General features: G+C 47.0%; 3 protein-coding genes across 10 annotated transcripts in view; 1 reads left to right on the forward strand and 2 right to left on the reverse strand.

The window, feature by feature from the left end:
• The window catches only part of FBXL16 (F-box and leucine rich repeat protein 16), a 278,323-nt gene extending 278,116 nt beyond the window's left edge, over positions 1 to 207 (reverse strand). For both annotated transcript variants that reach the window (XM_089782154.1, XM_089782152.1), the window contains exon 1: positions 1 to 207. The gene's annotated coding sequence lies outside the window, so the exon portion shown is untranslated.
• ANTKMT (adenine nucleotide translocase lysine methyltransferase) lies at positions 184 to 6,719 on the forward strand. Its single transcript, XM_089782157.1, has 5 exons — positions 184 to 426; positions 1,509 to 1,613; positions 2,502 to 2,642; positions 4,888 to 4,938; positions 6,176 to 6,719. The coding sequence occupies exons 1-5, from the start codon at positions 262 to 264 to the stop codon at positions 6,362 to 6,364; spliced, it is 651 nt and encodes a 216-aa protein (XP_089638283.1). The 5' UTR covers positions 184 to 261; the 3' UTR covers positions 6,365 to 6,719.
• Positions 6,634 to 14,654, reverse strand: part of CCDC78 (coiled-coil domain containing 78) — a 27,945-nt gene continuing 19,924 nt past the window's right edge. For 5 of the 7 annotated variants that reach the window (XM_089782144.1, XM_089782146.1, XM_089782145.1 and 2 more), the window contains 3 exons: positions 10,353 to 10,419; positions 8,319 to 8,419; positions 6,634 to 7,614 (listed from right to left, as the gene is read on the reverse strand). In XM_089782144.1, the coding sequence (XP_089638270.1) occupies positions 7,488 to 7,614; positions 8,319 to 8,419; positions 10,353 to 10,419 (295 nt within the window). In that variant the 3' untranslated portion in view covers positions 6,634 to 7,487. Of the gene's footprint in view, positions 8,192 to 8,318; positions 8,420 to 10,352; positions 10,420 to 14,654 lie in introns of all 7 variants that reach the window. The other 2 variants (XM_075898935.2, XM_075898937.2) reach the window with 2 other exon arrangements.

Raw genomic sequence — 14,654 nt, forward strand, 5'->3', positions numbered from 1 at the left:
CGGGCGGTACCGCCCATGGCTCTATTCTGACGCTGCCGGGGCGCTGGGGGCGGGGCTTGGTGCCGCGTTTGAGGGGTTGTAGCAGCGGTACCAGGGCCGCTCTCGGCTCGGTCGCCTCAGCAAAGCCCCGCCCCCTAACTCGCCGCGCGCCCGCGGTGCATTGTGGGACGCGTGCGGTCGGGCGGGCGGTTGGGTCACGGCCTTGGTGGAGTTCGGGAGGGGCCGCACGAGACAGGCCCCTCCCCCGCCCGCCCGCGCGCCATGGACGCGGAGCATCTGGACGAAGTGGCGGCCGAGCTGCAGGGCAGGCGCGAGGCCCTGGGTGGCTGGGGCCTGGCGCAGCTCGCCGCGAGCTCGGCTCTCGCTGTCTATGCCATGTGGGCGGCGCTCACGCCCGGCTTCCGCCGCCTGCCGCTCCGGCTGCAGGTAGCGCGTCCCGCCCCTGCCCTGGGCAGCGAGCGGCGTCTGCCGCGTGAGACGAGACCCCCGAGACCCGTTCTTCGCTCCCCTGCCCGAGGGAGCAGCGGGTCCCGTTGGCTGGCAGCAGGCTTGCCAGTGGCTCTTGTTGCAAGATGAAGCAAAATGCAGGACAATGTAGCACTGTAAAGACTAACAAGATGGTTTATTAGATGATCAGCTTTCGTGGGCCAGACCCATTGATCTGAGGAAGTGGGTCTGGCCCACGAAAGCTCATCATCTAATAAACCATCTTGTTAGTCTTTAAAGTGCTACATTGTCCTGCATTTTGCTTCAGCTACCCCAGACTAACACGGCTACATTTCTATCATTGTTGTAAGATGTTTCATTCTAAAGGCTCCCCATAGAATCCTAGGGCTGGAAGAGACTTCAGGAGATCGAGTCCAACTCTAACCACTTCACAAACTCCGTACTTGAAACCTGACATGATTATTGTTACAATGTTGTTTTATTTGAAAATGAAAAGATAGACACCAGCTGGGTTTTGGTGAGCTGTGCTTAGGATACAACCTTCTGTTTGAGTAAGTGGGTGCAGTTTCCTAGAAATCACTTCCACCAGTTATGGATCTGGCTCTTAATTTCCAGTTTCTCTTAGCATAGTAGTCAAGGAGCTTGAGACAGCAGGCAGTAAGATATTGAGCTTCTCCAGGTCTTAGTCTCCAGCTGGGAGACTCCTGACTATCAGAATAGGAGGAAACAGCATTAAATAGATCTCATGGGTAGGTGACCAAAGTGCAGCCTGTGGCTGATCTTGCAGTCAGTTCCATATGGGCAAACACTTCTGTTCATATGGAAAATTAGTGAAGCCAGTTGAACTCTGGGCCATAACAAGTGCTTGCCTGCACAGATCCATTTGCAGAATTGGAGGTGGTTTGCAATGGATGTGTAGCCTTCACAAGTGTGGAACTACCTGTCCAAACATCATGCATTGTAGGATGCTTTATTTAATCCCAATGCTCTTATCTTTCAGCTGTTCCAGTTGGTTCACTTATGTTTGACTGGGGCTTACAATTCTTATTTCTCTAAACCAGGTGCCGTATGTACCATCAAGTACCAAGCAAGTTGAGAATGTTATGTCGCTGCTGAAAGGACGTGCCGGAAAGATGGTGGATTTAGGATCAGGAGATGGCAGAATTGTAAGAGAGGAAAAAGTCCTTGTGTTTGATATTCACAGCTGCTGGTTGTATGCATTTTGAAGAATTATAACAGTATTAAAGGTAGATCTCCCTCTGCAAGAGCATGCACATCCTGATACCTGTTTCGTCAGTGTATATGCAGAGTAACTTAGTTGAGATTATGGTGGACATACACCAGAGTAACCCCTTAGACTGGAAGCTCTTTCAAGGCAATTGCCTTGATCCATTCCTTGCAAAGGCTTCCTGGGACCGGAGCAGCTGTGAGTTATTCCACAAGGAGCATTCTTTGTGTCCCTTTCCTAGACTTGGACTTCTTAATGAATCTGGGACTGGAGGTGAGAGTCCCCATAGGGGTTTTGCTCCTGCACATCTTAGAATGACTCCTCTGGAAGCAGCTATAGTACCAGTGGAAGGGAATCTCCCTACAGTATGAGAAAAATATTTCTGATAAGACTGGCACTTACAACCATGCTCAAAACCTGTCTTGTTCTTTCCTCATTCTGAATCTGAGCCTGCAAGGTGCTAACTGAGCACACTGAACTGAGTGGAGTTGAAAATGCTCTTCACTGTATCAAGCCCTTAGTTTCTATTCCACTGCCTTCCTGATTTATCCCAAAGGATATTACATGCTGAGCCTTGCTGGCTACCTTCTAGACTTGCATCTGGTCACTATTACTCACTCCTTACCTTCCTACCTCATTCCCTACAAGATGTGTTAGTGACTGCTGTGCAAGTAACCATACTTCTTGTGGGTAATGCTCTTATCCCATTCAGTGGTTGCTGCTGGGCATGAAGTAGCTGGAAGCTGTCTCACTTACAGCCACTGCTCCAAAGATTATTTCAGGAACAAAAATGGAGATTAATTTTGGTTTCAATTCCTCTCTCCAGGTATTAGAAGCATATAAACAAGGTTTCAGACCAGCTGTTGGCTATGAACTCAACCCCTGGCTTTTGACACTCTCCAACTACCGCGCCTGGAGAACTGGATGTTATGGGAAGGTATTCTACCAACGGCAAGATCTATGGAAGGTAACTTCTTGTGGTGGAGTTAGGACTCTGGATTTCTCAGCCTCTCAGCCTGAGTACATTATCTCAAAGATCTAAGGAGCTATCTCTGCCAAACAAAAATCAGGGCTTTAGTCAGGCTGCACAAAAGGTTCAACATTCTCCAAACTTCTCATTAGCACTGGTTTTTTGTTTTGGAGAGAGTGTGTGTGCTGGGGAAGCCTGAGAAACCATGTGCTTTCTCTTTAAGGCACTCACTCACCAGATAGCTGGGTGGTTCAGACTGTAGCAGCTGCCAGCAGCTCTCCTGCTCCTGAGCCCTGACCCTCCACCCCAGTTTTCAGAGATAAGAACATCAAAACCGCCATACTGGGTCAGACCAAAGGTCCATCCAGCCCAGTGTCCTGTCCGCCGACAATTGGCCAACACCAGATGCCCCAGAGGGAGGGATCGCAACAAGTAATCCTCTTGTGATCCCTCCCGTCACCCACCTCCAGAGAAACAGAGGCTAGGGCCACCATTCCTACCCATGGAGGCTAATAGCCATTGATGGACCTAACCTCCATGAATCTATCTAGCTCCTTTTTTAACCTTGTTAAAGTCCTAGTCTTCACCACATCCTCTGGCAAAGAGTTCCATGGGTTGACTGTGCACTGAGTGAAGAAAAACTGAGTGAAGATTATTTTTTCCAATGTGCATTACTTTACATTTATAAACATTAAATTTCATTTGCCATTTTGTTGCCCAATCACTTAGTTTGGGGAGATCTTTTTGAAGCTCTTCACAGTCTGCTTTGGTCTCAACTATCTTGAGCAGTTTAATATCATCTGCACATTTTGCCACCTCACTGTTTATCCCTTTCTCTAGAAGATCATTTATAAATAAGTTGAATAGGACGGGTCCCAGGACACACTCTTAGGGAATCCCACTAGTTACCTCTCTGCACTCGGAAAACTTACCATTTATTCCTGCCCTTGGTTTCCTGTCTTTTAACCAGTTATCAATCCACGAAAGGACTTTCTGTCTTATCCCATGATAACTTACTTTACTTAAGAGCTTTTGGTGAGGGACCTTGTCAAAGGCTTTCTGGAAATCTAATTATTTTATATCCACTGGATCCCCCTTGTCCACATGTTCGTTGACCCCCCTCAAAGAACTCTAGCAGATCAGTAAAGCAGGATTTCCCTTTACAGAAACCATGTTAACTTCCCCCAACAAATTATACTCATCCATGGTTCTGACAATTTTATTTTTTACTAGAGTTTCAACTAATTTGTTCAGTACTGACTGTATCAGAGGTAGCAGTGTGGGGTGCCAGGCAGGAGCTGGTCTGCAACGGGAGCCAGTTTAAAAACCAGCTCCCCTCGCGGACTGGCTACCTGTCACTCTGTACTGCTGCCTCTGTATTAGCAGCTGCTGTCTAGGTGAGGAGCTGAGCTCCTGGACCCAGCACAAGCCAGAACTGAGCCAGGCTGCCTGTCCACCTGGCTCCCAATACACTTTAAATGCAGAGCCGCAGCGAGAACTGAGCAGGGCTGCTGGCCAGCCTGCTAAAAAATTACTGGCAAGTGGGAGAGGGAAATGCATGTAGTCTATAACATTAACCTATAAGCTTTTGCTTATCGGTTAATCAACTACACTATTATATTCCTAATTGACTGTCTATACCTAGGCGCTAGGTGTGCACTGAGCCTTAGAAAGACACATTAGCAAGAGCCAAATCTCTCCCCGCATCTGAAACTAGGCTGAAGTAAACACTGGCTGGTATGGACTAGATCGGTGGTTCTAAAACCATGGGCCACTTGTGGCCTAATCAGCACACAGCTGTGGCCCACATGACATTGTAAGGGCCATGCAAGCAATGTATAGTGTGGATGCAGCCCATATAACACACAAAGAACTGCCTATGCTGCCCACGTGGTAAATAGGTTAAAAAGGCCTGGACTCAAACTAATAAGTCAGTCCCATCTCTACATTTTGGGACCCAAAGATTTTATTTAATCCATTAGCAAAGAGACACACCTGCATCTTGTCCAGCAATGTTTTTCGCAACACCTTCCCCGGTAACAGTGCATCTCTCTCCTCTCTAAGAGCTCACTTGCTCAGTACACTTGACCTCTTCCGGGTTTAGCATAACTTCCTGTATGTTGAGAAGTGAAATTGGACCCTTACACACAGACTCTGCTGAGATCCTCTTTCTCTGGCACACTTTGCACTGTCCCCTCAGCTTGTTATTTCTCTCTCCAAGACTGACTTTATCTTCTTAAAGGTGAACCTATGTGACTGCAACAATGTGTCTGTGTTCCTGGCTCCCAGTGTGGTAAGTCCAAACGCGCTCTAGTGACTGGTAAACAAGGCTAAGGGTGAAGGGCTGGTTGCTAATTTTCTACTTTGTTGGGCAAATCAGTGAAGAGGGAGGATACTCAAGATAAAGGGATCATTCTGAATGTTGGCAAAAAACTTGTAAGAAAATGGCACTAGATCTATGTATGTTCACGAAATGAACCAAACCCTGGTGCATCTGCCTTAACGAGGAAACTGTGAACATCCTCAAATAGCCCATCATTGTTAGTGTGAGGTTTCCTTGAACAAAGTGTAGTTTCTCTCTGTTCCTGACACAGCAGAATAGTTTGAATATTGGATCTACTGAGAAATTGCCATATGTACTGAGTGACTGCATCCCTAGCAGGATCTACAAGATGCTGAGCACTGGCATGCCCAGAGACTAGCGAAGTACAAGAATGCAGTCAGCACTGTTTAGCCGCAGGGGTGGACACAACACAGTCTGCATGTTGTGATTCAGAATTCCTAAACCTGTTTAGGTGCTGAGCACTTGCACCTTCTGCTTGTTTCAGTGGGGGTAGCATGTGCTGAATGCAAGTGCAAATCTGGCCTAGTTTGGAGAGAGAAAGGGTTAGCATGAGCACTGCTTATTGTGATAGACTGGCAATACTAAGTCTTCCTCGGTGTCTTGCAACAGGGCTTACTGAGCTCCATCTCAGGCAGTGCTGAGAGACACTGCTGGGAAGCTGATTTATTGTCCTGTGGGTACTGCTAAAGAATGGACCTTGCTGTGTCCTTGGCTTGGTATGGGTATTTGCTTCTGGTCTCCATGGAGCACCCCACACCCATTTTCTAGGCCATTAGAGTTTGCTGGTGAGATTAAATGAATTTTTGAACATAAAAGCAAACCTCAATGAAGGTGATGTTTTCTAGTACAGGGGCTCTGTCTATAAATGCGTTTGTACCATGCACACTACAATGGAGTTTTGATCGTGACTTTAAGAGCAGATTGGATAGGCATATATCAGAGATGATCTAGATGGTGTTTGGTCCTACCACAATAGCGGGAGACTGGACTTGATGACCTCTTGAGGTCCCTTCCAGGTTTAGTACTCTATGATAGGCCACTGGATGCTACTTCAGTAGTAATCAAAATGGTAACCAATAGCAAACCTGCAAAAAGTCTCTAGAATGCATAACACACACAGCATCTCTCTCCCCCCATGAGATCTATGACTGTTAGTAACAGATTTTCCCTTCCTCTTCCCCATTAGCTACCTCTCCTAGAGACAAAACTGCTTGCAGAACTGCCGGATGAGGCTCGTGTGGTGTCTGGACGCTTTCCCTTTCCTACCTGGATGCCAACCATCAGTGTTGGAGAGGGTATAAACCAAAGCTGGGCCTATGACATCAAGACTGTACGGCAAATAGAGCACAGCAAAGCTGAGGGAAACCCAGAATGAGTAAACCCAGGTGTAGCTGAGGTTTACAGGACAACAGTTTGGAAGCCGCTGTAGACGAGGGCCCCTCAGAACGATGTGAAGGGTAAATGTGCCTGCTCAGCTGAACAGACCAGCAAGCATTGGGAGGCAGCAGAGAAGGAGTCTGCAATGAGCAGGGAGGGGTGGTGATTTGTCAAACTTTACCCTAGGTGCGCTGGCATCTCTAGAATCAAAATTCTGGGGAGCCTTTGAGCTGGGAAGTTGGAACTGTCGAAAACAAGAGCCGAATCTTTTATTCTTGTTTTGAGAATTCATTTCTCCATTTATTTGCAAGTCATTTTCTAAAAATAAAGGGCTGCAGGACTTGGTTCATCCATCCTTGGGGTGAGGCTGGGAGGCTCTTTGCCCCTCGCTATAGACAACCATTTTGGGCTGTGTTCAGAGTTGCTTTAGGGGAAGGCCCAGTAATGCAGCTTCTCCAGCTCTAGCTCTTCTCCCTGTAAGTCCTCCTCCTATAGTCATCACCCAGCAGGTGTTCCTCGCTGAACAACTTCCCATGAATGCAGAAGAGTAAAGCTGTGTATAAGCGCAACCAAGTTCAGATCCTAACCTGAGCCCTATCTCTAGTCCCTTGTAGCTCAGGTGGCGTGAGTTAGCTCAGTACTTTGCAGGCAACAATCTAGCAGAAGGTGAAGTAACCCTGGTGCTGCAGGCGCGCATAGTAAGCTGAATCCACCAGTTTTGCAGTGGACTTAAGTTCAGAGGAGGGTTCTGCACCATTCTCCTGTATTAGCAGTGGTGCTCTGCAGCTACTTAGCATTTCTGCAACGAACAGGAGATCTTTATGGCCTGCTAGAAGAAGGGAAACCTGACAAAAGATTCAGGGGGAACAATGAACTGAGTTTTGATTGATTGTAGTAAATTTGATTTATCTCCACAGCATCAAATGTATACTGCTGATTTCCTTCTCAGCAAACCTAGTTCTCTAGTAAAAGGGCCCCAGTATGAAGAACACTTGCTGGAGTGGATTATCACTTGGCATGACAGAGCATGAAATAGTAGAGCCAGGCAGCCCCTTAGTTTTATATCCTTGTCTGTCTTATGATGAACTAATGGCTGCTGCTTCTCAGGGCCATGGCAAAAGCTACAGTTCATGGCTGATGGTTCTTTTGGGTTTCTGCATTAAGTAAGTATCAGAAGCCCCAGCACTGAATGCTCGGGGTGCCTCAATCCCTACAAGTTTCCTTAACCTCAGGATCTCTTGCTTGTACCTGCAAGAAACATGGGTTACAAAGAAAAGAAATGTCAACCTTCCATCAGAGGTAGTTGTAAGAATCCTGCTAGGGAGTGAGATCCTAAAGCAAAGGGGAAACTGAAGACAAGTTCCCACTATCCAGATAGGGAGAAAACTACAGCTAAGGGCAATGCTAGATTTTTCCTGATCCTTCATCTGAGTGGATGCCAAGGGATTCCATGAGCAACAAGCCTAAGAGTGACACTTGGCATGATTCTGGCCATTTTTCAAAGTGATTAGTTGCAGTTGTACAAGCTAAGTTTGCAGATAATAGCACCTCTTGATGGTTGTAGCACTAGCAGCTTTTTACTCTTGCTTTAGATGTGGTGAACTAGTAATTGACAGCTGACGTTAAATAATTTGCATAGGGAAAAGAAAGGCTTTGGAGTCTAGGCAGTATTCCCTACTCACCCCCTCCTTTGTCTCCTACACAGCCTTCGTCACCCCCTAGGGTGGGCTGCAGCCCTGAGGAAGGAAGTGTATCCTTGGAAAGAACAGATGCAAACTTTTTGTCATGCTGAGCTGCTCACACAGCTGGTTTCTCCTTAGCTAGGCTGCATGGTGGGAAGGCAGCAGTTAGGTGTCTACACTGTAGCAGTTACTACAGTATTCACTGGCCCTGCCAGTAAGCCTTATGCATGGGGGAAGGGATAGATGAAGGGATTCCCCACCCCCTCTCACCTTGCAAGATGCTTATCTACATATTCCTGCAGCTCCAGCAACTGCTCTTCAGCCATAATTGCCCGAATCAGCAGCTGGCTTCTTTCCCTTTCCAGATCCTCCTGGGGGCAGAAATAACAAGGTGAGAAGAAGAAGTGTAATAAGGGAGTGCTTTGGGGGAAAGCACTGGACTGGTGCTGACTGGCCTCTGAAATACAGGCAGTCCCCGGGTTACATACAAGATAGGGACTGTAGGTTTGTTCTTAAGTTGAATTTGTATGTAAGTCAGAACTGGTACATATTGTAGGGGAAACTCTAGCCAAACATTTCTCCAGAGCTCAGTTTTATTCTCCCACACCTCACTTCCCTCAGTCCTTTATTCTCAAGCTGAGGTGTCTGCTGAGAAAAGCCACTCCGTGTCTCCCTAGTCTGCTGGGGGGGGGGGCGCTAGCTTCGCATCTCCCTGGTCTGCTGGGGGGAAGCAGCTAGTGCGGGGTTGCCTCACCCTGTTTGTAAGTAGGGATCCGATGTAAGTCGGATCCATGTAACCCGGGGACTGCCTGTAGTCTTAAAATCAGAGGCTACTGATTTTCTCATGCACTCACCCTCCACCTCTGAGATTTCTGGGCTTTAAGCTATACATGCTGCCCGATAAACTGAAAATACAAATGAGCATTCCAAAGAGACAAACCACAGGTGTTCAGTGCCCTGAAAACAATGGCATCTTGCCAAGGCAGCCAGTTTTGAGACACTCAGGTGCACTGAGACAGTTTGGGAAGGAAGGAGGTGTTCAACATTAAAGACTTCGGTTAAACAACTAGCAGGAAAAAGTGCTAAAACCAATCCTAAGGTGCCCAGAGTTATCCCCAAATCCCCACAACCTATTCTCTCCACTATGGTGTTGTGGGGACTGGTAGTATGCTTTTAGGAAGTCCAGCAAAGAGATGTATATGACCATCATCCACTTTTCCTGAAAGTGTTTTCAAAGATCTCTTCCCTTTTTAATAAGAATCTCTGGCTCTTATCTAGTACTTTTCATCAGTAGCTCTCAAAGTGATTTACAAGGGAGTATTATCCCCATTTTATGGCTGGGGCAACAGAGGCACAGAGCAGTGCTATGACTTCCCCAAGGTCACCCAGAATGTCAGTGGCCACTCATCTCCTGAGGTTTTAGCTCAGTGCTCTAGCTGCTAGGCCATACTGCTGCCTCCCTCCTTTAGTCCTTGTCTAAATGATTTTTTTTAAAATCAGCTACACGATCATAGAGTATTAGCATGTGATCTCTCCTGAGTAGTATGGTCAGAATAACTCATGATAGGGAAGCATGATTTCCTTTGGTGTTTATAACAAATCTAGACTAGGAAACTGAAACCTTGCTAAAAATGCTTTCAGCAGTTATTACCCCACACCGCCTCACCAGTCAGCACTGAAAGTGATCACAGTGCTAGAGTACTATAGGCAATAGTGCTTCAGAAACTGGAGTGTCTACAACAGTCTTTGCTCCTGAATGTTTCCCTTCTTTATAATCATCAGCAATAGCAAGAAGGGAGCACTAGTGTGTTTCACTACCATGCCACCCAGCCCTACTCAGGGCAAATCTAGACATCATAGTGGTAAAACTGCCACTGGCCACAAGCAACTTGTTTGTGCTGGCACAAATGTCTCCTGTAAGCTGAGCACTTGTGCAGCAGCTCAGGAGAAATTCAAATGCCACCCAGCTGATTAGCAGAGCACCCATAGTCAGCAGCATGCATATCTACTGGTAATGCACATCCATACATGCATTGGTGCACATAACAAAATTTATTGTGCACATGAATGGAAAAGATTAAAGGGAACCTTGACAGGCACTACCAGTGGTGGTGGTCTCCCAGTGGAGCTGCACTCAGGCTGGTGCACAGATGGAAAATGATAGTAAAGAGTTCAAGCAGGCAGCCACATATTTGATTAAGAAAAGTATCTGTAATGGTAACTGGCAGTGACCATTAAAATTGCAGTAGTGCTTGGTCTGTGCCTCACCCTCTTTTCAGTCTGCCTCAGAACCAAACATTTTACCTGGGTAGTATGTGTGAACTCTCGAAGCTGCTTCCTGATCTCTGCCCAGCCTTCCTCATCCAGTTTGCTAGGGTAGAGCAGCGGATGTTAATTGCAATCATTTATACAAAGCCAGACCATTCTGAAACTATGGGACTCTGCATGACCACCAGACATGCTATTGCCTTTTCAGCCTGATTCCCTGTATGACTGCAGAGCCCATCTCTATTCCCTCACATACCAGGGCAATGAGAGTCACAGATCCTACAACCTGGCTTTGTATGGGAGAGGCTGGGCTTGCCCTTAGTTTACATCATCAAACAAACATGAAAAAAATTCAGTGCAGAAATAATCATTAACCTGACAGCAAGTCTGAATTTTCTGGGGGAAAAAAGGAGAGAGGCTCAATAAATACCACACACTAGCACTTTTCTTTTTGTGCTTCTGCACAAATTCACTCATTGTAATGTAAGGATGTTAAAATGCTATTATCTGGTTAATCCTGTAGTGGATACAATTGTATCCACTATATGATTAGTCAATAAGAGCTGTAGCAGAGCCAACTCCAGCAGGGAATGAGCAGTCCTGGCTTGTGCCGGCTCCGGAGCCACCTGCGCTACTCAGTCCCGGCTTGTGCTGAGTAAAGCAACCCTTGCTTGCAGTGGCCAGGGCTGGCCGCAGGCAGGGACTGCTCAGACAGCAATCCCCTGTCCATGGCCAGTAATGGCTGCCATGAACAGGGGCTGGTGCTGGAGCAATCTCTGTTCACAGTGGACAGGAGCTGCCACCTAAGGGCTGCATGGTAGCAACAGCCCTCCTCTGCCGTGGGAGAGGGGACAGGCAGCACCCTGGAGACAGTGCTGGGGGGAACCAGCTCCTGTCCATGCCCCTTGCGCCGCAGAGAGTGCGGGGCGAGCGGGGACTGCCTGAGTGCTCTCTGTGGCACATCTGCTTTTGAAATGTGCAAGAGCCCTGGAGGAGCAGTCCCCACTCATGCCGTTTCCCTGTTGTGCCTCTGCCTTCTCTGCCCCCTATGGAGATGGTGTGAGGGGAGGGCGGGAGGGAGGCAACTGCCTTAAAGCCTGCTTCCCTCCCCTCTTGCTGCCTCTCTCTGATAGAGGCAGCGGGGGGAGGGAAGAGCGCGATTTGTCGAGTCACTACTTGACTGCAGTCAACTAGTCGCTAACATCCCTATTCTATTGTGGAGTGTAAAAAAATGGTGATGGGTCAGGTAATTTTGAAGAAATAAGCAGCCAAGCCATGGGAAAGTTCTTCATATTCTGTCCTGGGCTGAATAAGCAACATATAGGTCACATCTGACAGCTGGGGATTTTGATTAAGTAGAAAGAATGGTATGAACTGAGGAATGCATTGTGTTCAGATGCTGTAGCCTATATACAAGTGAAAGGCTTAATTGGGACTGTAGAGGCTCTCTCTGGCATCTGTTAAAACTGGGAAAAACAGATGACTTTCTGAAAGCAGGGGATTGTAATTTTACATAAAATAGTTGGTTTAAAAATAACAGCAAATACTTATTAGAGAGCCTAATTCGAACTCCCTACTCCGTGCCACGTGTAGCCGCGGGCACGGAGTCTGCACTAACGGGGATTTAAAAATGGCAACGCCCGGCAAGATGCAAATGAAGCCCGGGATATTTAAATCCCGGGCTTCATTTGCAACTTCGAATGCCTACATTAGCCACCCTAGTTTGAACTAGGGTGGCAGTGTAGACATACCCTTAGAGACATAATTAAAATACTGCTGGGCATGGGAAATGGCAGAATCTGGCATGGAACTGGAACTCATTTCGAGAGACACTTCATACAGTAATTCCTCATTTAACACTATAGATATGTTTCAGAAAATGATCGTGTTAAGTGAAAACGTGTTATGCAGGGTCAATTTTCCCATTTAAAATAATGGAAAAGGTGCGGGTTGTGTTTCAAGCAGTAGTGTCTGTTGGGACCGGGACATAAGGTTGTGGGAGAAAGGGGATTGGGTTATAGCAGGGAGGGGAGGTGTTTGGCCCTGGGGTAGGAGAGGGGAGGGGGATTAGGTTGGGCATATGCTCCTCTGATGGGTCTGCTGGGACCCGCACTGCGTCCAGCCACCGGCCTGCAAGCGGGGGCGGAGGAGAGGGGACAAGGCGTCTGGCGAGGGGGAGTCAGTGGTGAACCCTCTGCTGCTTTGCAGGGAGGGGAGGGGAAGCCCCGCACGGCCGCCAGCCTGCAAGCGGAGGCAGAGGAGAGGGGACAAGGCATTGGGTGAGGGGGAGTCAGCGGGGAACGGCGCGGCAAGTGGCAAACCCTCCGCCGCTTTGCAGGGAAGTGGGGGAAATAGTGTTATTCCGTGGACGGTTGTGTAATTCAAAAAACGTTTCCTTAAAAAAAAAATCGTGCTATCGCAAAAACGTGTTAAGCGGGCACATGTTAAATGAGGAATTACTGTAATCATGTAGCCTAGAGTGTCACTGATTCAGAAGGGTTACATAATTGGGTCCCTTTAAAGCTGGATTTCTGTTTGAAATATGGTACACTAGAGTCTCCAGGTGTAAGGTTTTAAAATAGTTTAAATTATACATCCAATTCTCTCTCACACACATACACTGACATTTCCATGGGGACAGGTGGAATAATGATTTCCACCTACCATTTCCCACATGAAGTCTCTGCCAGAAGTGTTCTTGAAAGTGTCAGATTAATTGGACCAGTATTCTGTTTGATAAAGGTTCATATCCTACCCTCATCATCAAGGGATCTGAGAATTTTCTAGTAGTGCATAAGAAAGGTGACTAATATCTGTCACACGGCTGTTCTCCCATCTTTCCAAGTTGAGAATTGGGAATGCACTGTAGTCTCTGCTGTGGAAAGGTTTTACAAGAATGAGATTTTGAAGAGGTGGGATTTTTTTTCCCTTTCTGAAAATTATTCTTACTTGACTCTGGCCGCTAGTAACTCCAAAGTAGCTTCATCTAAGAATTCCTAGCTCCTGTTGTACTCAAATCTGCAGTGAGAATAGCGCATGAACACCTTGACCAAACTGGAGCATAAAAGCTGTTAGTCATTAGAGACTGAGAGCCTGATACTCCACTGCCCTGCACTGATTCCACCATGTACACCTGTTCAAAGGAAGTGCCCAGGGCGTGTGAAATGGTAACAAATCAGATGACTAGTGTTTTCTACCCACTTTGTCCTACTGTCATTGACTGCATGAGGAATAGAGGAACAGAGAAATTGACTGTGAATTTGTTGGTCTTATATATGATAGCTTTTGGGAAGGGTCTAGTCCAAGCTCCATTACATGTAATCTAAGCTTTTATTGAGAAATAATTATGTTTCCAGCCCTCTGTGTTGGGAAGGGAGTCCTCTAGGCTTACAAGTTTAGAAGGGTGAAGTTACCAACAACAACAAAAAAAAGACTATTCATAGTGAAAACATTGTAGTCCCACCCAAGAAAGTCTCCCTCTACGCTCATCTGCCAATCATCATAATTTCATAGCAAGTATCTTTAAACACATGGCCATAGCAGGTCATTACTTTGGACAAAGGCAATGGCAGGTCCTTCTCACTCCATGCAGTCCCCTGCTCTTGACTTCAGGATCTCCTCTTTAGTTCCGGAATCCTTACTACTACTGTTCTAGAGCCCTGCAAATCTGTGGCTATCCACTTTACATCCACAGGCCATTTTTATGGATTGGATGCACATATTGGATGAGAAGTTGAATATGAGTCAACAGTGTGCCCTTGTAGCCAAGAAGGCTAATGACATATTAGGGTGCATTAGGAGGAGCGTTGCCAGCAGATCCAGAGAAGTGATTATTCCCTTTTATTTGGCTCTGGTGAGGCCACATCAAGAATATTGTGTCCAGTTCTGGGCCCCCACTATAGAAAGGATGTGGACGCATTGGAGAGGGTCCAGAGGAGGGCAACCAAAATGATTAGGGGGCTGGAGCACATGACCTATGAGGAGAGGCTGAGGGATTTGGGTTTGTTTAGTCTGCAGAAGAGAAGAGTGAGGGGGGATTTGATAGCAACCTTCAACTTCCTGAAGGGAGGTTCCAAAGAGGATGGAGAGAGGCTGTTCTCAGTAGTGACAGGTGGCAGAACAAGGAGCAATGGTCTCAAGTTACAGTGGGAGAGGTCTAGGTTGGAAATTAGGAAAAACTATTTCACTAGGAGGGTGGTGAAGTACTGGAATGGGTTACCTAGGGAGGTAGTGGAATCTCCATCCCTAGAGGTTTTTAAATCTTGGTTTGACATAGCCCTGGCTGGGTTGATTTAGTTGGGATTGGTCCTGCCTTGGGCAGGGGGCTGGACTTGATGA

This window comes from Pelodiscus sinensis, chromosome 15, assembly GCF_052426305.1.
Source record: "Pelodiscus sinensis isolate ZL-2025 chromosome 15, ASM5242630v1, whole genome shotgun sequence".
Lineage (NCBI taxonomy): Eukaryota > Metazoa > Chordata > Testudines > Trionychidae > Pelodiscus > Pelodiscus sinensis.